Source organism: Passer domesticus, chromosome 6 (assembly GCF_036417665.1).
Source record: "Passer domesticus isolate bPasDom1 chromosome 6, bPasDom1.hap1, whole genome shotgun sequence".
Lineage (NCBI taxonomy): Eukaryota > Metazoa > Chordata > Aves > Passeriformes > Passeridae > Passer > Passer domesticus.
The window spans coordinates 17,904,274-17,927,336 of NC_087479.1; the positions used below are offsets into that span (position 1 = coordinate 17,904,274).

The following is a 23,063-nucleotide window of genomic DNA, read 5'->3' on the forward strand; positions in this document are numbered from 1 at the left end:
ACAAGAAGTTTTCAGGTTATCCTAAAGAAGAGGCTTTAAATGTTCTCCTTGACAGAAAGCTTCCTGGAAAATAAGAAATTATAAAAGGATTCTGCATTGAATCGTGCAAATTAATACTACTGCAGAGTATGGGTCAATAGAACATAAAGAATAGGATGCAATTCACTTGAGTCTCTCTCTTGGTCTCAGTGTAAGTAACAGCACTCCTGTGGCAATAAACTGAATGAAGAATAAACTGCACAATTAGAAACACCAGATTTCAAACAACTATATAGATATCCACAAACTGAATAGTTATATACACAAATGAGTACACTGTTAAGTGATGACACAAAGACTGTCTAGACTTCCATCTAGCCCTGTCTCATTTCTTCAGAGCATCTAAGAAATGGAATGAACAAGTTACAGATGATTTCTATCTGCTATCAAGGATCAAGTTATTTTTCCATTCCCGCTCACTAGATTTAAGTAGGTATAAGAGGTATTTATTCATCTGTTTTTCTATGGCTTTCTTTGAATTACATCAATTTCACTTCTAAATCACTCATACCATATTACTAATGAACAGTAGAATGGCACTTAACATTTTATTCTTTTTTCAATGAGATGGTTTGTAATAGAAGGCCATTTATCTTTTGTGCTGTGACTGGCACAGGCCCTCTCCTGTAAGACACTGATTTTCAACTAACTTCAGCTCTGAGGACTTTAAGTCTGAACAATAAACCTTGAATGAGAAGTAAGAATTTAGGAAAACCAGTGAAATCCTGAAAATTCTTATCCAGGTACTAAAATAGGTTTCTTTTTTCTTGGTGATCTTTCATTTAAAAATTAAATACTACTGAATCCACTTAGCTTATAAAAGTTGACAGAGTAACAGCTTGAAACACTATAGCTTCAAGGCACCAGCTCTCCCTGTCATAAGAATATGACATCACTGAGGGGTGAAAGGCCTTTTATTTGCATAAGATAATAGTTACGTTTCTATGCAGCAGCTGTGCTGTCAGTGAAAGATGCCAAATTTATCTCTGGAGTAACCCCATTGATTTTAAATGAGTTACTTTGGGAATAAATTGGCCCACTCAATAAAATTGAAGGTTTGAGGCATTGAAATAATTGAGCAAGTTTTCTACGATCATAACATGGTTAAAAAAAAAAATTGCAAAACAATTACATGATGTCATGCATTTATTTATTTATTACCTGATAGACCACAACTGATTTGTCACAGTTTCTCAGTCATACAGCTAGAGCACGTATGTAGATCTTACAGACATTTTTTGGGAATGTGGGAACCTTAAGGGGATACAAGAAACATGAATATGGTATTGTGTCATTATTATCTATTTAGTTTCACAGTAAGTCAAACAATTGTGAGATGTCTCCATCATGTAATTTTCATTACAATTCCTCTTCTTTAGCCAGTAACAATCAGGATGCCTTTCTGGTAATAAACCTGAAGAATACACCTCCAGACTATAGACTTCTTGCATGTCTTAGCAGGAATTTAATGCTGTCAGCTTATCAGTGGACTGTTTCAGTTTGGTTATCTTAGGTGAGTTCTCAGTGGACAGGTGTCTGTGGCAGAACACACACCTCATCAGTTAACTGCTGATAGTTGTGGTGGAGGGACAGGGTAGTGCTTGGGTTAGAGTGACATGGTTGAGAAATATATGTCTTCATGTTAGGTTTCCCCTGGTAATATACAAGGAAGATGCCAGTAAGCTGGAAACTTTTGCATGCTAAGGAAAAATTATTTACACACATATATGTTATACATGTGTGGGTATAAATACATGAATTGTTCTTTTTTTCATACATATTTGATAACTAGTCTTGTTGCGGGTTCAGAAAGCTTCTGAAGCCTTTTAGGTTACTGTAACTGTAATTCAAGCAATTAACAAAGCCTACCCTCACTTTTGTTCCCACTCAGTTTGCAGAAGTAATGTCAGCAGAAATCCCGAAGTGTGTTCAGAATGCATCATGGTTTACTTGAAAGGAAATACCTTCTGCTTCTGATGTCATCATTGCAATCATCTCAAATTCAAGTCTGACTGAGCAGGCTCATTATCATTCTCACCATGTCCTCCCTTAGAGCAGCCTCTCCCTCCTCCTCCTGTACAGCACAAAACAAGAGCCACAGGGGTGCTCAGATTAGGGGAAGGAGAGACTCTTAGCACCTCCCCCAAGAAAACTTGCTGCATTACTTCCATCTAGTTTCTTCAAATTACGTGCTGCTTTACAGGACCTTCCTTTACACTACCACTAAATGAAAGTATGGATTCCCCAGTACTGATTTCCTCTTCCTTTTTGGGGTTGAACAAATACTAGGAGAAAGCATGGATTTAGTTTCACAATGTGGATGTGAAAAGAGTGTGCCAATCTTCACTGTAAGAGTTTCCTGAGGAGAGTCACACATTTTAGCCTGCTTTGGGTTTGGGTGGTTTGTTTTTTTTTCTTCACCAGGGCAGATTTCTCCTTTTTGGTCTTACAAGATTAGCTCAGAGCAACAGATAGAAGCAACAGATAGAAACAACAGATAGAAAAGCAACATATAGAAAAGAAAAACAGAAAAAGGGCAGTTGAGAAAAAAAGTACACGGAAAAAAGCAGAGCACAAATTATCACAGGCACCAGGTTTAGATCCCAACCACATCTCCTGAAAATTCGGAAGGTCTATGGACCTCTGGACTGATTCTGGTATGGGTCTCTAACCATGACATATGAGAGTTTGTGGATCTGTCCACTAAACCACCCCCTGTAGATGATCCCCTTCACACAAAGAGTTGATTTCCACTGTGGAAGAGAATAGGCAGGACAGGGTTAACCTCACACAGTTTTCCTTCAGGCCCCCAGAGGGGCTGGGGTTTTGTTTTCCTGGCTGAGGGAGGGGAGCTGGGGCATGTATTGTAACTAGAACTGGAAACCTTTCTGGTGTTACTAGCCTGTTTTGGGTTTGAGGGAAAGCCTGGAGAATGAGGAAGAGGAAGGAGAATGCAGAGCTGGAAAGAAGCAAGTGCCTGGTAATTGCACAAGTGTCCTCCGTTTCCCCGAAGGCCCCTGAGAGCTTAGGGCAGCTTCGAGGAGCATCCAGCCTCCTGCCCCCTCCCTGCAGCTTGGCCACATCTTACAGCCCCGCTGTGCCAGGCATCGCCTTGTCGCGGTGTCTGTCCCTGTCCACAGTGCGGATCGGGGACAGAAGGGGGTACAGGGGTCCTCTGGCTTTCGGGGTACCCGCTCCTGGTCCCCAGAGCCTGCGGGGGCTCGGGCGATCCCCTGCCCTTCCCCTCCCCCTGCGCTGCAGAGCCTCTGGATGCTGCCGTACTCCTGCCATGTGCTGCCGCCGCCGCTACTGCTGCTCGTAGCTTATTCGAGCGTGTCTCCGGCTGCAAACTCCGCCAAACAAGGCTGCATTCCCCTCCCGGGAAGGATTCCTCGTGAGTACCAGCCGGAGCCTGCCCCCTCCCTAGGCACCCGCCACTGCCTCTTACAAAGGGACTCGCAGGCTCTCCCCACCCCCTTTTTATGCCAGTGCAGAGAGGGGCTCCGTGAATTCCCTCCAAAGCTATAGGGTGGCTCCCTCCTCCTCCTTCTCTTCTTCCTGCTCCGGCTCTCCTGGGCGAGCCAGGCTGCTGCTGCATTGAGCCGGGGTGGTCCCCAGCCTCGCCCCTGCCTCGCCCCAGCCACGCTGCCGCTGCTCCCGCCCCATGGCTGACTTTTGCCACCCCTCTAGTGCCCGGGGCTGAACTGAGGTGCGCTCATTTTTGGGGGATGGCTGAGGCCAGGGAGCTTGAGCACGTGTGGGAGGTGTCTCTTGGGGGCGTGGGGGGCTGGACGACTCCCCGATCCTTGCGAGCTTGCGTTCTCTCCAGCCCGGGTCCCCCTCGGGTGGGCGCAGCAGAGGGGCCGCGCTGCAGCGGGGACCCCGCCACCCTGACATCTGCAGGTGGACGGGGCAAAACAGCTGCGGGAACCTCCCCAGGAGCCAGCAGCACCCTGGACCCGCTGCCTACCTCAGTTTGCTCCGTGCCTGCTCCTCCAGATTCTCTCTTGTCCTCAGTCCATCCCTTATACCCCTCTCTGTGCTGGGGTGCCTGCAAACCCCTCCACTCCACTCCCCTGCCCGCCCCTCCCCACCTTCTTCGATTTATTTGTGTATTTCTTTCCTTGGCAACCACCAGTTTCCCTCTGTCAAACAGCGCAGGCTCCCTATAATTTGAAATTAATTTGTTTGACTGCAGCATCAGACAGGAAGGTTGGGAATTTATTTAATTCTTTTTACTCCCTTTGCAAAAAGGAAGCGATGAAATTTCCAATTGAGACTCCAAGAAAACAGGTGAACTGGGATCCTCAAGGTTGGTGATTCTCTATTACTATCTCTATTACTACTGTAATAACAATTATTATTATTCCTTGTGTCTATTGACTCGTGGGAGACTATGTGACTCCAAATGGGAGGAGGCATTGGATGTTTGTCTGCTTCCCGTGAGCACTGCTCAGTCTTTCTTGCTCAATCCTATAGCAATGCATTAGAAAATGCTACTGAGATGTGGGGTTGGGTGGCTGCATGGCTAAAACCTCTTCTAGGTGTAAGTTTTACAGTTTTATATTTGATTTCTCTCTTGCCTCCTCCTCTCCCTTTTTTGGAGTATTTTCTAGGCAAACTTGGCTGGCATGCAGTGATCTCTGGCTCACAGCATTGTTTGTTTTATCAGTGGCTCCTTTGTTGTTTCTAGTGATCATTGTCTCTGCTAAATGGGTGGTACAGGAGTGGACACAGACGTGAGAGTGCTTGTTCAGGGCTCCTCGATGGCACATGTTTGTTGGCAGGAGCAGAATGCCGCAGCAATATCACCTTTAGTGTGGACAGACCTTTAGTTTGGATGGTATAAAAAGACACATTAAACAAGGGAGCTCAAAGGGACCTTTACACTCTTTACTGTGTCCTATTAACAACTGATCAGCCTGAGTGGATAGTTTGATTAACTACATTTGGACTCAGTCTTGGGGAATGTATTTGTGTGATGGTGGAATGAGATTTACGCCAGTGCAGTGGTTTTCAATAAGATGATCCAAGTAGTATTTAAAAATAAACCATAGTCAAATACTCTCCTTGCCTGACATGGGGAGGAGGTTCATCTACATCCTACAGAAGTGACTGAAAAAACTCTATTGGTAATTTGTACACTGGTGTGTCATATTTCTGTGCATTGGTACAGGAGCAGAACAACTTGAAGCCATTGCTCAGGTTTGCAGCAGAACTGCTGGCAGCCAGTTGTTGTACAGCAGTGCTTGCAGGAATTATGAAGTGATAACATGGGCTTTGATTATTCCTTTTTATTCCACAGGTTTGGTTTTAGTGGTCAATTTGCCTGTCATCCTCCATGCCCTCACATTTACAAAATGAAACATTAGAAACTGTTTCTCATATTATAGAAGGAATACAGCAGAACAATCTGCTGTACAGACAATTCAGGTTTAGTTTAAGCCTTAGTACCTCTTTAATTACGTGAAGGTTGCAATCGACATCAGCCCCCTCCGCCCTTATCTTTCTAATGAACACATGGGTAGTAGTGCTAACAGAGATTTGATTATTTAAATAACAATATATTCCTTATCCTAGGGTCTAAATTCTTTGTGGTGAAAACTTGATCTACCCAGGTGCTTTTCTAAATGTGTGTTTGCTGCAAATTAATTTAAATCCATTTTATGAATTGCAAAATGTCTTTTAATGCAAAAATCTCTCTCCTTTCCCTGACAAGGCACATAGGAGGATGTATGATGGCATTCTGCATGCAGCTCCTTTGCTTGGCAATCAGCTTTAAAGCATATGGATACAACAGGTGGTGGGCCACAATTTACTGATGTGATAAAACCATAGTACTGTAGCAGTTAAAAGACCCCAAACCCAGCAGGTTTCTTCTCCACTTGCTAAAACTTCAGAATCTTACTAGTTGTTTCCCCTCAGTGTATTGACTTTGTTAGGTAGACAGAAAGGAAGCTGATGTATTGCCAAGAAGGAAGCAAAAAACGTTATTTTCTAATTATCCAAGAGACTCAGAAAAATAGATAAAATTTGGTGTAATGGAAAAAAGGCAATTTGGCAAGGAAAAGCTACCAAAATCCCAATCCTTTAACCAACAGAGGAACAGTGCAGTGACATTGTAGTCACATAGTCCCACTGGAGAATTATGAGTGTAGAAGACAAAGTAGATCAGAGTTCTGTTATTTTTGAAACAAAAATATATTTATGCAGATATAAATGTTAGCAATGATCTATGTGAAATAACTCAAAACTAAATGAATTTGACTTACAATCATACATATAGTCTGTACTCTGCACGTAAAAGAATGATGTTGTGTTTTGCATCCTACGTGTTATCTCTGGAATTAAGAGCTGAAGTTGCTTTTCTCAGATACAACAATCAATGTGTAGAAAGTTGGTGGTGAAGGGATGCAAAGAGTTCTAAGTATTAGAGAACAGCTCATGGCCAGTTAGCATTTGCACTCTAATACCAGGCTCATTTCAGAGTGTATTTTATGACTGTGCCTTGTTCTGGTTGTCAGCCAGAGAACATGCAGTTTCCATACTTTTGTCTAGTAGGAATTGTGATAGTTTGTGCTAACAGTATTTGGAATAGATCAACTGATGCTCCTGGCAAGTAAGCTAGGAGCCCAAGGACATAAGTGAGAGCTATGGCATCTCAAAGACTGTTTAAACCTGATTATTCCAGGCAATATTTTTTAGAAACTATACACATTTCTAAAGATTGGGACCCTTTTTTTGGAGATATGGCTGGCATAGAATTGATGATAGTGCTGGTTTGAACCCAGATCAGAATGATAGTCATTGAAATTAATTAACGTTCAACTCCATAATGCTGACAAACTATAAATATTTACAAAGACAAATAGATTAGGGGTTGCTGGCGACTCTCTTCTGGCACAGAACTGGTATTCTCAGTTTGCATCAGCAAAGATCAATATACCATAGGAAGACTTTGTGGAGAGAAGGAGTTTAAAAGAATATAATTGGTATGAAGAATGGTCTGACAGACAGGTGATGGGAGACTGATTTCTTAGTCATTAAACTGGTCCAAGCAGGGCTTGAAGACGAAACTGTGACATCATGTTGTGTATTATCTTCATGTGTCTTGGGCATAAAGTATATCTCTGTGTTACGTGTAAATGCTGAGTGTGTTTTCTAGATAAACCAAATATTTCATAAATCTGGAAGTGTTAAGTCCAGATTCCTAGAGTGAAGTCCCCAGACTACATCAGGCAATCAAACTATATGAACCTCTTAACAAACTGTTCAAACTAAATCACAAAAGTAATTTGGACTTGGCCTTAGCAATTCAAAGTGAAATATGCCCTAGAATTTGATAGATGTTGATATTGATTAAAATCCATGAAATTTATACTCAGTGAATGAATAGGGTAAGAAATTACTAAAAAAACCTCCAAGCAAGTACTTCAAGAATGTTTTAGGGAGCACTGGACATGTTGAGTACAAGTAAGAAACATCACAGTACCTGGCCTTACATTTTAAAAAGAAAGATTACTATTTTGTGTTACTGGTGGAATCATTTGATCTCTTATTGTCTCTTCTCACATTTGGTGCAAATCTCATCTATACTTTCCAGAATATAAGATTGGACTTTTGGCAGCATATGAAGACTTCAATTCTCATAATCGTTGTTCATATCTCTCCTTTCTTGCAGTACTCCTGCTGTTTGTTACACCCATCTGTTTTCTGTGCTTGAATTAGCTCATAATGTCTTTGCACACGTATTTTTGTATAGTACCTAAAACAGAGTGTGTCCCTCATCCTGTCCGAGACATCTGGATGTTACAGAAAAATAATTTTTTCCCTGAAAATTATCTGCTTAAAATTGGTGTTTCTTTGTAGGAAAAAGAAAAAATAGATGAGACAGTTTCAAATATGCTTAGAAATTATCCCCAAGTGTGACTGTCTTTTAGGGTGAGGGTGAGATGTCTTTTTCAAGGGAAGGATGTCTTGTGATGCTCATAGCAGGGAGCAAATGGAATTCAATCTTGTTTGTTCCTTTGTTCCTGCAGTTTCTGCTTTCATTGCAGTGATATGGATTGTAAGAGTTTTTGTATATCCAGCTTGATGTTTACCTCAATACGAAAGTTTTGGAACTCTGAAGTTTGCATTCAAGATCCTGCATCCTTTCACAAATGCACTGTTTGCAGTTTGAAACTCTAAAATCATGTATTTATTACCATCCTTACATTTAGAATGGGAGTTAATGGTCTGTGGGAAATTTAAACTATGGTTGAGAGTCTGGAGTTTCTCTTCAAATTTTGCTACTGTCTTACTGTTTAACCTTCAGGAAGCCCTTACCCTTTCTTGTCTTCCCTTTTTCCTAGACTGGAAAACAGGAATATTAATACTTCCCTAATGCACAAGGGTGTTGTGAAATATAATTAACTTGTTTAGAGCAATCTAAAATCTGCTATTGAAAGAAGAGCTTATGCATTGCAATTAAATGCTAAAACAATTAGGAGGGAGCAAAACAACCTGTCATCACACACAGATCACATCAATTAAGAAATAAGATTGTCTCTGCACTTTACAACTAGAAGAAACTAGTATCATTTATGCTTCTTTGCAGACACTGAACAGTCAATTGAGTTTCCCATTAGAAGTATCTAAACACCTTTGATATTCCCCAGCTGCTGCTTCAGAGCTCAAATCTTCCATAGGTCCTTTGCCACTGGCCTTGTCGGATCTGAGACACCTCAAGCAATAACAGCTGCTTGACACCTATGTGTGGGACAATGAGCTGAGTCTCAAATGCCTTCATGCAGGTATCAGGATTGGACCATCCCTTGATGACTGTTTGAAAAATCTTCAACATCCGTAGTCAGTACAAATTAAATTGATGCTGCTAGCGAAGTGTTACAAATTGCTGCAGCACCTGCTTTTTCTGTTCTTTTGTTTGAAAAGATCAATGAAGAAAGTAAACTTGATTAAAAAGGCATAGATGAGTAGAATAAAGGTGTTTGTTTCGGTCCTTGGTTTTCAAGGAGATATGTAAAAAGGAGTGGAATGCAACTGTGAGTTAGACAACATTTTTCTGCATTAGCAAGTTGGTTGTTACTAGCTCAGTAGATGAAGACTGTTCTGGGAAAATATAATGTGTGAAAAAGTAGGTCTGATCCCTGCCTATGACACATGGTCAGAGGTTACTGACCCTCTGCTAATTGTACCACAAAGTCATATTGGCTACTTACCCACCCATCTGATAGACTGGGACTCTGCTGTGCCTAGTAACTATGGATTGTAGAACACTGCAGGGAGTTTATTTAAATGAGCTATCTGAAGGAGGATATAAACTGGACAAACCGGAGAACACTCCTGGAAATGCATGGTGTAGGCACAATAGTGCCAAATACAGTAAGGTGGAGAATTTGAAGAGTTTGGAAAACAAATAGAAGAGAATAAAAAAAACAAAAACCAGAACTTTACTGAAGGCTATGTGGAACCTGCAGAGAAGACGGATGAATACTGTGGATGAATACTGTGGATGCCAGTGTGGTAAAAGATAGAAAGATAGAATTGAATAAGGTGGAGAGAAAGAAAGACAGCAGACAGCAATTAGATTTGTCATTGTTGTCTTTAGGGTGCCCTGGTAATTGTAAAATGAAGGATTTAGAAAAGTAAAATTAGTAGTAAGAAAGTGGCACAGCAAAAGTCTTGACAGTAGCTTTCTTAGAGTAGTGAAGGAAGACTGAACTCTAGTCAAGGCAAGAAATATGGAAGGTAGGGTATCATTAAGATGTCATCTACAGTGTGAGGGAAAGGGAATGAAAAAATCAAAGGCAATAGGAAGCTGTAAGTCTAAGACAGGAAGAGCAATAGAATTGTCATCAGTGGGAGAGGTTAGGACAGGATTATGATTTCAGTGAAGAATACCAATGCTCTTTTTTGCTGTGTATGTACAAGAATAATCCGTTAACAGCTTTTGGACAGAAAAGTCCTTTGGGCAACTCTTGAAAAAACTGATGCTACCTGAAGTGATGGAGTTTGCTCCTGGGAAGAAGATATATGATACCAGTTGTAATTGGGCAGGTTTTGGTTCAGCTTTTGGCATTTATGTGGATTTATGTAGCTAGTGTGTGGACTATATCAGCTTCAGACAGAAGAGTGCATATAGATGACGATACAGTTTAATTCTTACCCTCTTTATTTAATCCAGAGCCAGGACTTTTACCACTCACTTCAGTGTGAGCAAAATGCAATTTTTCATTTTTAAAGAACTATGTTGTTGCCGCAGGCTACTAAGTTAAGAGTAAGGGAGTGCCTGGAATTACTGGGCAGATGGAGGCCCTAGATTTTGTGCTCTGAACAGGGTAAGCATCTGTAGTGAAATGGGAAGGGAAAAATGAGGAGGTCAATATAAGAAAGGAATAAGCAACACACTAGTATTCAAGGTAGATTATTAAAGACCTCAGTGTGATGCAAATGCCTAACCTTTATTTTATAATAATCTCAGTGTAATAGCAAAGGCCAAAGCAGAGAATATGAATGCTGAACAGTTGTCTGTTTTTTTGTATGAAAGTTTTATGTAAAAGAAGTGGCATTCAGCACAAGGCTAAATAATACCTTTTAAAATACCTTTTTAATAGGAATATCTCTGGTCTTTGTTTTCTGTAGGAGTTAAAAACATCCTGGGACCTGGCCTTTTTAAACAGAGGCTGCTTATATCCCAGTTCCTGAGACATTGGTGATACTTCTGTTTGTCCATAATGTAATGGGAAACCTACTCTAAGATGAACCTGCTGACTTTCATAAATAATGTGCCATGCAGTTCTCGCTGGTTACCCCAATGAGATAAAATAACAGGTGAGAACAGCACATATCCTACACCCTTGTACTTCAGGGTGCTAGTACCAATCCTTTTTAGTCCAGGGACCACTATTATTCCCCAAGCATACTTTATGGACTGCTTTTTTCACAATCAAATATCAACTCAGAGTATTTAAACACAAATATACTTCAAAATTGAACTATGTATCTCTTACCATGTTAATGAGTCACAGAATTTAGGGGCTGTTTCCTTGGTTTGGGAACACTGAAAACAAGAATTCATATTTCATCTTTTTCTTTAATTGCTAATCAATCCATATGCTATTACAAATCTTACTGTTGGCAAAATGTCTCAAGTACATGTGTTAATATGTGTTTTCCAGTTGTCCTAAAATATGATGAGCACAGGAGAACACTGGTGCAATTTTGAGGTCAGGGTAGAAAGCTCAGTGTGGGTATATCATGGTGTTGGAAGTTGAAATGAAAACTAGTAGGGTGATAGAACCTGTTATTGAAACCTATTATGAGGGAATAAAAAGGTGGAAGAGAATTCATAAGCATGGATAAATTTCATTTTTACTGCTTTTAAAATGGACAGGGAACATCCTTCTGGAAGGTGGAGTTATGACAAGAGGTGAGATACAGCATATATGAAAGGGCTTGAAACATGCTGCCCTTAGGATCTGGAGTCCTGAATAGGAGTAGTAATCAGTTGCAAAATCTGGGTGTGGTTCAATTTCTTTTTTGAAATCCAGACATACTTAGTTCTAGTATTTTGTGAGAGTTTGCTATTTGAAATTTTAGAAGGTATTTGAAAAGAAATAAAGACCTAACAAAGAAAGACAAAATAAGTTCCTTCAGGAAATATGGATTGTGGAGTGCCCCTGTTCCGGCTGCTACAATGGGTTACAAAAGAGTGGGTACAAAGTGTGACAGGGTCAAATCCGCTCACAGAAGTGCAGAAAATGCAGAATGAACAGAGTGTACCTGTGGTAAGGCTGAAAATACTGTGAAAAGAAAATAAATGTGTAGACCTAAAGATGAGTTTGTCTGCTTTCAACTGGAATTCACTGTTTTCAAGCACATGGTGTTACTTCTAACTTGTAGAAGTAAGAATATATCATAGTTCATATTTTAAAAATCCCTGAAATATCTTTGTGTTCTCTATTGGTGCCTCAGGCATGTATCAAGGTCTTCTTCTGTGACCCAAACTAAATCATATTATAAATAATCTCATGGCCATATTACAAAATATTTTTATCTCATGAATTAAGCATCTATCTTAGATGATGATCTGTTTATTTGACTAGTCTTTCATTGGAGAAATATCTTAATGTTTCTTCCATTTGTTCCTCTATTTTGTGCCCAAATGGATGCATTTAATAGATCTTTAAATTGCCTCAGTTCTTTTTCTGGTAATCTGTGTATTATGCAGGATTGTGTGATACGTTTTTGCTGAAGACAATAGACTGTTTTGGTAGCAGAGGATTACAAAAAACAACACCCTAAAAAATCTTATTAGAAAGCAATACAAATTATTATGGTATCACTGTCCTACAGGATCATCAGAGTGCCTAAAGCACCAGGCTTTGAGTACCTAGGTTTGTTAGAGCCATATGTTCATATCTCAGCAGGACTGACTCATCTTTTCTTCCCTAGGAAGAAAAAACAACATGCCACTGAATTTACTGGATGAGGATTTTGGATTTTGGCACCTTAAACTTGTGCCACTGAGTTTTTGAAGATTCAGTGATATGTTGTTGAAGGGTGTTTGAATTATTTCTTACTTGATACTACAATGTAATAATATTAGTGTGATTTGAAAACAGAAAATACATACTGACAGCTTGTCCAGGGCTTTTAACCTCTCAAATTTCAGCTTTTCATCTTAGAGAAACAAAAGACAGTCACTAACTACTGTGCGTAAAAGACCTCATTGATGAAAGAATTATGAAAGAAATGGTACTGCAGAAGCTCCCAGCTGAAATGTAGGAAGCAGCAGGAACATCTCAAAGATGTTCTTCTAGGTTAACCCAGATCTATAACTTATTACTTAAATATTAACATTGCTAAGATTGGATTGCACAAGAAGGCATTGGGCAGAGAGGCAATCATGACAACTGCAGAAACACCCCCAGAGTCACCTCTTCATGACTCTACAGCCTAATTTGTCTTCACAGGAAATAATCTGTTTATTGGGTTACAATGATTTACTGACGTGACTTGTGGCCTGAATTTCTCATTGCTACCAGACATTTTTTTGTTGATTCAGTTTTCTGAAAATAGACATCCGCTGATATTTAAGGTCTTCAAGGTAGCTGACATATTTGTATAGGCATGATATATGTTATAATAGACCTAAGGGAGGCTTCTGCCCTTCTGGAGCACAGCTTAAGGCCAGTTAGGTTATCCCATAACCTTTCACTTGATAGTGGTATGGGCAACTGAATTACACCATTTGAGTGTGACTTAGTTGGAGAATAAAACAGCTAAATTTAAGTAGGTATCTGAAATTCTAGGGTATTCTAAGTTTCTAAGGACATTCTATAGTTTAGGGAGCTATAAGCAAATAGGGTTATTGGAGCCAGGAGAATTTTCAGTTAATGTCTGGTTTAGGGTCAGCAGATTCCCTCTAAGCTGCACTGATCAATTTGTCCACATCTGTATTGACAGATTAATGGGATGTAATTGAAGTTACAGCCAAGCAAAGAAATGAGACAAGGGTTGTTTCTGCTGACTTACGCACTGAAAGTGTAAAAGAGAAATGTGTGTATTATAAAGCATTTAGAATAAGAGGATATAAAAATGCCTATAATGAATAAATATGTTTCAAACAGCAACTTTTTCTTCCTTGTGAAAAATATTTTCTGCACAGATTAATTTTGTCCTACCTGTCTTATATATATTCTTCATCCTGTTCCAGAATAGGTTTTTAAAGTGTTGGGAAGCTTTCATTCACTTTAACTAAGAGTATTAATAAGAATTATAATAATTATTATAAGAATTTCAGACCAGAAAAGAGATTGGATCCTCAGGTTATGCAAATAGTATAGCTTCAATGAACAAAAAACAGCCCAAGCAATATGCTTCTTACAAGATTTCTGACCATTACACATAGAAAGATCCACTTTTATTGCTGTTGCACAGAAAATTTGAGAAATTGTCACTTAATTGAAATGCTAATGAGATTTGCTTGAATTCAAAGTATTTTTCTACAGATCCTAATCAGTAGTCAGACCTGGGGACACACCACTAGCCTGATGTCCAGTCAGTGGTGCTAAAGTCCCCTTCTCATGACTGAGATGATCAATAAATTCCTCCACTCCACTGTAAGGCTGTACCTCTGGCAAACAGCCAGCATCAATAATATTTCAAATGTAGATTAGATAGCTTCCTTCTAGGAAGGCCAGCACGAATCTTTGCTTTGTTGTCTCTGCCACTTAGTTGTTTTACCACTAGGTTTCTTTCAATAAGAAAGTCCTTCCCTCTGTATACAGGCTTTCTTACACTAAATTCCAAGACTCAGGTTTCCTTGACTATTTGGTCTGGCCATTGGCTGAATTTCTTTTCTGAATTTGCGAGATAGAATATTTGGAAGATCCCAGCAAAATCCCTGGGCCTAGATCATCCTGTGAGTACTTTGAAGAGGAACACACTGAAAACCTGTGGTGGGAGATTCACACTCTTCCTGTTGCTGGAATCCTGGGGTACTTCCTATTGTGGAAAACTAAACAACTTGTTTCATACAAAGCACATAATGATGTAATAAAAAATGTTGGTTTAGTCTGTAAAAAGAAGATTATGGATAAATAACAACATGACTATTCAATCTGTCTGTTGTTCACTGAAGGGTGAAATCTGCAGAGAGCCAGAGAGCAGCTGTTTATTCCTTGGTGCTTGTACCATACTGACAAAAAAAAAATCAGTTTTTCTATGTTACCTAATAAGGAAAAACAATGGTATGCTCATTTCTTCTGACAAGAACTCTTTTTCATAAAGTCATCTCTGCACCTCAAGATCTTGAGCCAAAAACACTTGCTTCCTATTTGGCAGAGCAGAGACCTGCATGAACTAGAACTCTCAGTTTTAGCAGGAGCAAGAATTGCCAATCTATTGCTAGGGAAACAGGTTTTAGCATGATCTATTGGTTTTAGTCTTATTTCAGGAAGAGAAAGGTGAGAATTTTTCATGGGTTTCTCTGTATTCAGTTTCTCTATAAATAGCCTCATAAAGCTGATAATAGCTCTGCTGCCAATGAGTGTGTTGGAACAAACACAGTCACCAATCTTGAAGCAGGAGGGTTCCATATTTGGGACTTGCCCCTGTCAATCACTTCTAATCTCCTCTCAGTACTTCCTGCTCCTCACTGTAATGCTCTTGTGCTCAATTTTTCACTCTCCTGAAGTTCATTGATGAGCCCTGTCACACATGAACATGGGTGTCGGGGGCTGTGGGAAGGGTAGTGCCGAGAAGAGGAACTGAACAGGGAGTTAGGGGTGTGCTACCTCCCATGCTGCCAGCACGGTTGGAAAGAAGTGAGGGACAAGAGCAGATGGATGGATTTGGAGGAGGGCAGGGTAGAAGAGAGGTCAGGAGAGAGAGAAGGCAAAAGCGAGGGAAACAAAATCCAAACTGCCCTCCAGCAGTGAGTGTACCATCTCACTCCAGCACAAGACAAACCTCTATCAAGTATTCGTCTGGACTTGGCAGCTCTGTAAGTAGTGCTACAAATGGTGTCAGCAGCAGTGCATCTTCCTGCTAATGCCAGTGTTAGCTAGGAACCCCCTGAGGACTGCTGTCCTGAAGCCAAACAAGAAAAAAACCCTGATGCTTTCAGCTATTCCTGGAGTTCATGTCCTGCCTTAGCACATTCATTCTTTTGACCAGTGAGCTGTCACGTATGCATTAGAATAGCGCAGTGCTTGGGAGAGGGAGGAGGGAGGGGAAAGCATCCCAGCATCCCATGACCATGACTTTTGCAGAGATTTTTTTTAATGTCAGTGGATAAGTCCTGGCAGATACCTGCTCAAGCCAGCCTTGGGCTTCCTGTTGTTTCCTGACATTTGCATAGCCTCAGTAGCAGGAGCTCTAAGGCTGTGTTTGCAGGGAGTAACTCTTACGCAGTCCATTTTAAGTTCACGAGCACGCTCAGACTGCAGTTCTGACAGAGGAGAGGCTGGTTCAGAATCTGGAAGTTCTTGTAAATAATCATCTAGAGCAGCTTACACATGGTTATCATATTTTTCCTTTCTAACCAACAAAAGAAAGGAATCTGGTTTATGTCTGTCTATTAATTTTGTAACAGAACAGCATTCTGTAATGTATAGTGGAAAAGAGCATGTCCCCTAAAAGTACTTGAAAATTTGCTAATTGATGAAAAATAGTTGTACCTTCTTGATGAACATATGAAAAGGAGCTTGTTTAATCAACTTTTGAAATTACTTTTGAATTTAATTAATTTGCTAAGTTCTCTGTGGTAGTGTTTACATGAGGCAAACTGTGCACACATACAGTGTTTCTTCTCAGCGTCACAGGGGTTTATCTATTATTTGTACAATGAGATTTTATACAACTGATAAAAAAAGGAATGTTGAGGTGTGATTGACTATCTTATATTGAAGGGAGGAAAAGGATTTCAAGAGCATTTTCCCATTTTCCTGCTAGCAGTTGAGACTAGATTGTCAAGATGTTAAAGGTAAAATATATCTTTAACATTTCATTAGTCTTTTTTTTACAGCTTCTGGATGTTGAATACAAAAACATTAGGCTGTTTGTTACCCTTCACTGGTAGCTTTTCTTCTTGGATTCACAAGGATACGCAGGACATGAATAACACTGACAGTTTCTGGCGGGTGATTTTATGCCCTGTTTTTAGATACTTCCAATAAAAGATATTTCAATATATTGATGGTTGTCCCATGCTTAGCTCTCCTTGAAGCTATACTTTTTTCTAATATATATTCCCCTATTTCCTTGCTACAGATTATTCAGTTATTTCCTGCGCTGTTCTTAAGAGATCTAGGAAAGAATTCATTACTCTCTTTAGTTACTCTGTGTTTTATTTTCATTTGTGAGATTACACTTCACCTTTTTGCATATAATCTAAACAGCATATTCATTTATGTTAGGAAAATACTTTGGAAGCTGCAATAGAAATTGATGTGGGATGTTGAAGAGATGACTGCGTTGACTATTAATAAGGACATATACAAAAACTAATTTAGGAACAAATTTACTCACGTAGTGAGATTTTCTGGGGTTTATATAGTTAAGGGCACTTAGATTTTAGCCTTTCAGACTTCTTATTTTCCTAGGCCACCACTGTGAGTTTTCCCTTTCCCTTTTTTGAAAGCCCCTGTGAGATGCTTGAACTGCCATTCTTCTGTGCTTTAAAACATTCACGATTAGAAATGGCACTGTCTTTCAGAAATAGAATAAGCATGAAAATGGTATTCAGACCCTGCTCTCTCACTACACTTTCTTGGCTGAAATTAAATTTGCTGATACATACATTTTTCTGTCTCTTTAGGGACAGTAGGTTCAGAATTGCTAAATTATAGAATAGCAGAGTTTTACAACAACCTCGCAAAGCAGAGGGACATGGCATAGCTCAGGGGAATGATAATTTCATAGACTTTTTAATCTTTTGCATACTTGTTAAACTGATTACAACTAGATTAATAAGTAATCCAACCTGTCAGGTTTACCCAGCACCCAATTTCAAGTCATTTAACATCTACAAGAAGATTGAGGTTTTCTTATCCTTTTTTAGGATTGTCGGAGGCATCGTGTTGCATTGGTACTTCATTGATTACATATGCATGGACTTCCTGCCAGCATGAAAAATTTAATCAATTTGACATTTAGCTTTATGAGAAAATGTATGCTGCTGGCATCCATTTTTCTTAAATATGTGTAGAAAGTGAGTGAAATAAAATGCTTATGTTTGAGAAGGGAAAACTATAATGAAAGGTGATAGAAAGTGAAAAAATCAAATCCATTCAACAATATAAATGAATGCTTTTTTTCCTAATTGACCCAGCTCCAGTAGAGAGCAAAATGCATTACTGACAAAAATGCATTGCTGTCAGAAGGATGTTTGCTCCCTGTGTACCTAACTCCTGTTTATCATTGTAGCTTAAATCCTGATCTATACTTTGATATTCTTAGTGCTTGGACTGATGACTTTTTCACAAAATCCATATGCAAGAAACTGGTGCGACTTAAGAGGAAAAGTGTTGCTGAACAATACACTCTGAATTGTGTCCTCATCTTTACTGCAGCTCTGCAAACTCTCTGTGGTGGGTTGACCTTGGCTGGATACCAGATGCCCACCCAGCCACTCTCATTCCTCCTCCTCAACAGGAGAGGGGCAGAAAATAAGACTGGAAAAGTTTGTGAGTTGAGATAAAGCCAGGGAGACCAGTTAGAGATTGCCATCAGAGGCAAATGAGACTTGACTTGGGGAAAGTTTATTTGATTTATAGTTAATTAAAATAGATTTGGGTGGTACAAAATGAAGACAAAGGTTTGAGCATTAGATGGGAATATATCACAAGTGGTACAGAAATTGTGGAACCCTCTTGATATGACGTACTTCCCAAAGCTGCTGCCAGGGATGGCAAAATAATGGTCAGACACAATTCCCTCTCATACATACTGCTGGCATTTCTCTCCCCACCAGCAGAGACAACTCAGTATTTTTATACTGTTATGAAGGTTTACTCTATTTCACTAACATTACCCTACAACAGGAAGAAAACAGTGCCTTTACTCCTTATGCAGATTTGTAACCTAACATACTCCTCCCTTCTCACCATCGCACTCAGGGAAAGGGGCAATTGGGAGGAATCAATGCTACTTTTCTTCTAACAGCACAACCAATCTCTTTTGTTTAATGTGTATTGCCCTTTCTGCCTTTACCTGTCTCTCATGCTCCATGTAATGCCTTGCTGCTGATGACTGCATTTGCAGCAGACAGCTGAGATGTTGCTGAAGTCAGCAGCACTAATGCTGCATTAGAGAATCCTCTTCAGGGAAAACAGTGTTAGATTTAACCCAGGGGGTGTTGCTGAAGTGAAAAGCTATACTCAGAGGCACTCTGTGTTTTCCTAACAAACAATATGTCAAGCTTTGCTTTCGTGAACAGTAAATGCAATAGTAATACTTCTCACTTGAGTGGCAGTTCTCAGCAAAACGCTGTAGAAACAGTAGGGTGAAATTCCCCTTGTGTGGCAAGCTTGCGATGACTTCCGCTGCTCAATTTGTGTGCCTTGAGGATAGGCAGAGGGACCAGGGCCAAACTGGTGTATAACATGTCAGCACTGACAACAGTTTTCTTGATCCATGCCTGTATGAATCCTGTGGTCCCCAGACAGCAATTCTTATTATTCTTATTCCTCAATCCAGAAAAACTGCCACAGGGATACTAATGTTCTGTCCCATATGTAATGGTAGCCTGCAGGCAGGATTTTTCTCCCATTTATGGATCACAGCTGTAATGTCACCTGTTAATTAGCCCACATCATGCAAAGATGCTGCACAAAAACAAAAGCAAACATGACCGTTGTCTACTGGGATTTTTATTCTAAAAGCCAGACTTTCTAAACCAGCATCAGATTTTTGAATGGCCTTTTATAAAAATTCAATATTCACTGTGCTGATTAAATGGATGCTCTCTACAAAACCTGTTAAAAACCACAACAGAAAGAGATGAATAAGGGGGAGTGGAATAACAAGCAAATCAGGTAGTGGAAATTATTTGCCATATCCTCAAAACACAAAATTTAGATGGTTTAATGAATTTTTGGTAACACATGGACAGAAACTTCAGTGTTTCAATACTTTCACCTGCTTCCTGTTAGACCATCCAATTCCCTTCATCCACAGATCTGCATGCATTTTCTGTTTGTGACATATTCTTGAGAAGTTCCTATTGGTAATAACTTAATACACTGATTGCCCCCACTATTTCTCTAACATACCTCTTGTACTTCCAGGCACAGCCCTGCTATCCTAACTCCACCAACCCTTATCTGAAAGAACCTGGGGAGTCTGTGGGAAAGATTTGAGATTGGAAGCAAATGCTCACATCCCCCAGGAATTTCTGTTTGGAGATGAGCAAGAGCCTTGGAGTGAAAGATTAATATTTTATCCACTGGTGGGCTGCTCATTTCCTTGCCTTCTATATTGTTCAGTCAGGAAGTCTTTTAATCTTAAATTCAGTGTGTGGCTATTTCAGAAGAGGAACTGGGGGAGGGAAAAATACCTGTCCAGTTAAATTGAAATAAATGACTTTAAAACAATTATGGTCAGTGAAGTCCCTTAATCCCCCAGTCATTTATGATCCATTCTAAAGAAGGTAGATCCACCTACTCTTAGTGGTCAGTTCAGGGAAGTTGTAGTAGACTTTGTTAACACCTTACAGATATTTCTGAGCTTTTTTGCATGAGGGCTCTGTCCTACAACTTCATACACTTGACAAAAGATTGTATTTCTATATTCAGTTCAGGAAGGAATGCTGGCTTATTAAGTAGTGCTACAGGAAGGATGTATAAGTGCCAATAATCCAGTGTAGGATCTTGTAAAAGCTGTAGGGAAGACTATTTGCTCCTGAATTTTCTTAGTGAAACTGGACTATATGATGAGATTACTTTATAATTCTAACTAAATTTCTAGTTTAATATAAACATAAGAAAAGCCTCATGGGTAATTTTGGATGTTGGACTATGAACATGTCTGAAGAATGCATAATTTTCTTTCTTTAAAGAAACCTCCAGTTGTATGATGGGGATTTTGGGAAAAAAATGTTGGTACGTACCTTTAGACATGCATCAACAAACTTTTTTACTTGAGCTGAAAGTATTTTGTTTCCTTCCTTCGATGGCACCACTAAAATGGGAGATGAAATGTCCAGTTTCATTTTTGATAACTCATGTTTCAAGCTTAAAGCCTGTTGCTGAGTTTATGAATTTCCAAATGCATATGGCCTCTATGTAATTCTGTGTTGAATCCTGTGAAAGCAGCATTTTTATTAGATGTGTCTATTATTCTCTCATAAAAATACACATACATTGCAGTGTGCCTGTGTAACACAGGGATGTGGAAGAAAATGAGGCACTAAATAAGACACTGTTAAACCTGACTTACATTTTTTCACAATAGAAATTGTGACACCAATAGCACAGAGAAGGGCATGTTTATTTATTTTTTTTTAATATTTGGTATAAACTATTTAAGCAGCTCTCCTCCAAAACCAGGTTTCTTTGTATCTCCTATGTTCTTAGCATATTGAGTAAGATAGTTGCCAGGATAGAGGTCACTGTGGCAAAGCAACATTTTGATGTTTTCATAGACAAAAGTCAGTTGAACATAGGCTTTCACTGAAGTCTGAGGTAAAAAAAGTTGTTGAGTACCCCAGCTTTCTCTTCATCTATTGTTACCAGTTTGACAGTGTTGTTTATCGGGGGGCTTGTTTGACTTTCCTTTGCTGGTTAACATACCAGTAGAAGTCCTTCTTATTATTGGTGTCCCTTGTGAGGATCAGTTTCAGTTTTGCCTTAGCCTTCCTTACCCCATCCCTTCATCTCTGTACTCTTCCCAGGTCACTTGTCCTTGTCTCCACTGTCCATTTGTCTCTTTTCCATTAGTTTGACCAGCAGTTCCCTACTCTGTCTCGGCTACACCAATCTCTTGCTTTCCTTGTCCAATTTCTTGCTCCTGATTACTGCCAGGCTGCCTTCCTAGAGGAATTATTACTTTCAGATATTTCCTTGGTGTTTCCCTGTGGCTTCTGTTAGGACTCCCTGGTTCATCTCCCTAAGACTGCAGCTATGGTCCAGGATGGCTAACACAGTTCAGAGTCACTGCAGAGCCCTCGCTAGCACCCTGTCCCTCCATCTGTCTGGTTTCATATCTGACACTTGCCAGGGACAAGGCACACATTGCCCCTCTACTCCCTCGCATCTAGGTCAAAGCCTTGCCAGTCAGCCCCACTAGTTCCTGAGCAAAGACTCCTTTCCACCAGTGAGAAGGGTGAATCCCATCTGACGCCAGCATGCCTGGAGCTGTGTAGAACCATTCCACTGTCAAAACCCCCAACATTTTGATGACGACACCAGCCCATGAAGACACAGACTCAGTTTGTCCATTTCTTCCCATGTTGCTGCCTTCAACTGTAACTAGAGAGGAGACTATAACCCCCGCCCCGGATTCCCTCACCAAACATCTGAAGGCCCTGAAGCACTTTTTGATCACCTTTGGACTATGTGCTGCCATTTCCTCGGCCCCTTCCGTGGCCGAGCAGGACGGGCAGCAGTGTGAGGGCCGTGCCAGGCTGGGAGGTGCCCTGGTGATGGCCGTGCCCCAGGCCCCAGGGGCGGCACACCCTGCCGTGGGCTAGGCCCGGTCAGCACTGCGGGCCCTCTGCTCTCCACAGCAGGGAGAAAAGTTGTAGGCAACTTTAACCAGTTACGCTCATCATCTTGATGATGAGTGAGAGTTTTGCTTCCTCAATTGCCATCAATGTTAGCAGAAATCTGAGGTATTTAAGTTCCTCACATGTGAGCCCTGGCAATGATGTTCACTGGTCCAAGAGGAGGTAATGTGGTGATCTCAGATGTAAACAACTGTATATATCCTAACATTGCAATTTCACTTGTAACATTAATATCTTCAGTTGTTTCATTTTGAAGGTTATCCAAAAAGTCAGGACTTTACCTTTCTTTGCTCTCTGGCATCCTTTTACTGGGATAAGGCCTGTTTTGAATCACTGGAGTGTTCCTTTAATGGTTCTTGTACCTATGAGATTAGCTGTCAGCTAATGTAGTCCATGCATGTGAATGGATGTCTATCATTACTTTCATTGAGGCTGATTAAGTCTTCTTTGATATGATTTAACAAACATATGGATGAGGCATTGTTTGGGGAAAAGCCTGTTCTGATAGCAACTTGTTTTGAAAAAACATCAACAAATGAAGTAGGGATTGTTCTGCATTTATTGTAAGCATGTCCTCTTCTCTTTTGCTCTATGTTTGTCCTAAACTGTGGTCTAAACCATCTCTACAAATGCAAGAATTTATGTAGTCCTGTATTTTTTTAAGCTTTAAACTATACACCTCTGCACATTGTTAAATTGCTAGTGTAGTTCATCCTTTGATTTTAGTAAAACTACCTGTTAAACTTCTGGAATTTTATGTAGCTCTTGTTTTCAGAAATGGACTCTCCCA

The 23,063-nt window shown here is 40.0% G+C and overlaps 1 protein-coding gene and 1 long non-coding RNA gene across 9 annotated transcripts in view; one reads left to right on the top strand and one right to left on the bottom strand.

Annotated features, from left to right (window-relative positions):
• The window catches only part of LOC135302768 (uncharacterized), a 32,636-nt gene extending 9,863 nt beyond the window's left edge, over window positions 1-22,773 (bottom strand). Inside the window, exons 1-3 of one of the 3 annotated variants that reach the window (XR_010364315.1) lie at window positions 22,555-22,773; window positions 2,004-2,113; window positions 1,201-1,293 (exon numbers count right to left, since the gene is read on the bottom strand). This is a non-coding gene — a long non-coding RNA (uncharacterized LOC135302768). Of the gene's footprint in view, window positions 1-1,200; window positions 1,294-2,003; window positions 2,813-4,009; window positions 4,098-22,554 lie in introns of those variants that run through there. The other 2 variants (XR_010364314.1, XR_010364313.1) reach the window with 2 other exon arrangements.
• KCNK10 (potassium two pore domain channel subfamily K member 10) overlaps window positions 2,823-23,063 on the top strand; it is a 60,141-nt gene continuing 39,900 nt past the window's right edge. For 2 of the 6 annotated variants that reach the window (XM_064423656.1, XM_064423658.1), the window contains exons 1-2: window positions 2,823-3,433; window positions 4,294-4,351. In XM_064423656.1, the coding sequence (XP_064279726.1) occupies window positions 4,300-4,351 (52 nt within the window). In that variant the 5' untranslated portion in view covers window positions 2,823-3,433; window positions 4,294-4,299. Of the gene's footprint in view, window positions 3,434-3,472; window positions 3,749-4,293; window positions 4,352-22,193; window positions 22,436-23,063 lie in introns of those variants that run through there. The other 4 variants (XM_064423655.1, XM_064423657.1, XM_064423659.1 and 1 more) reach the window with 2 other exon arrangements.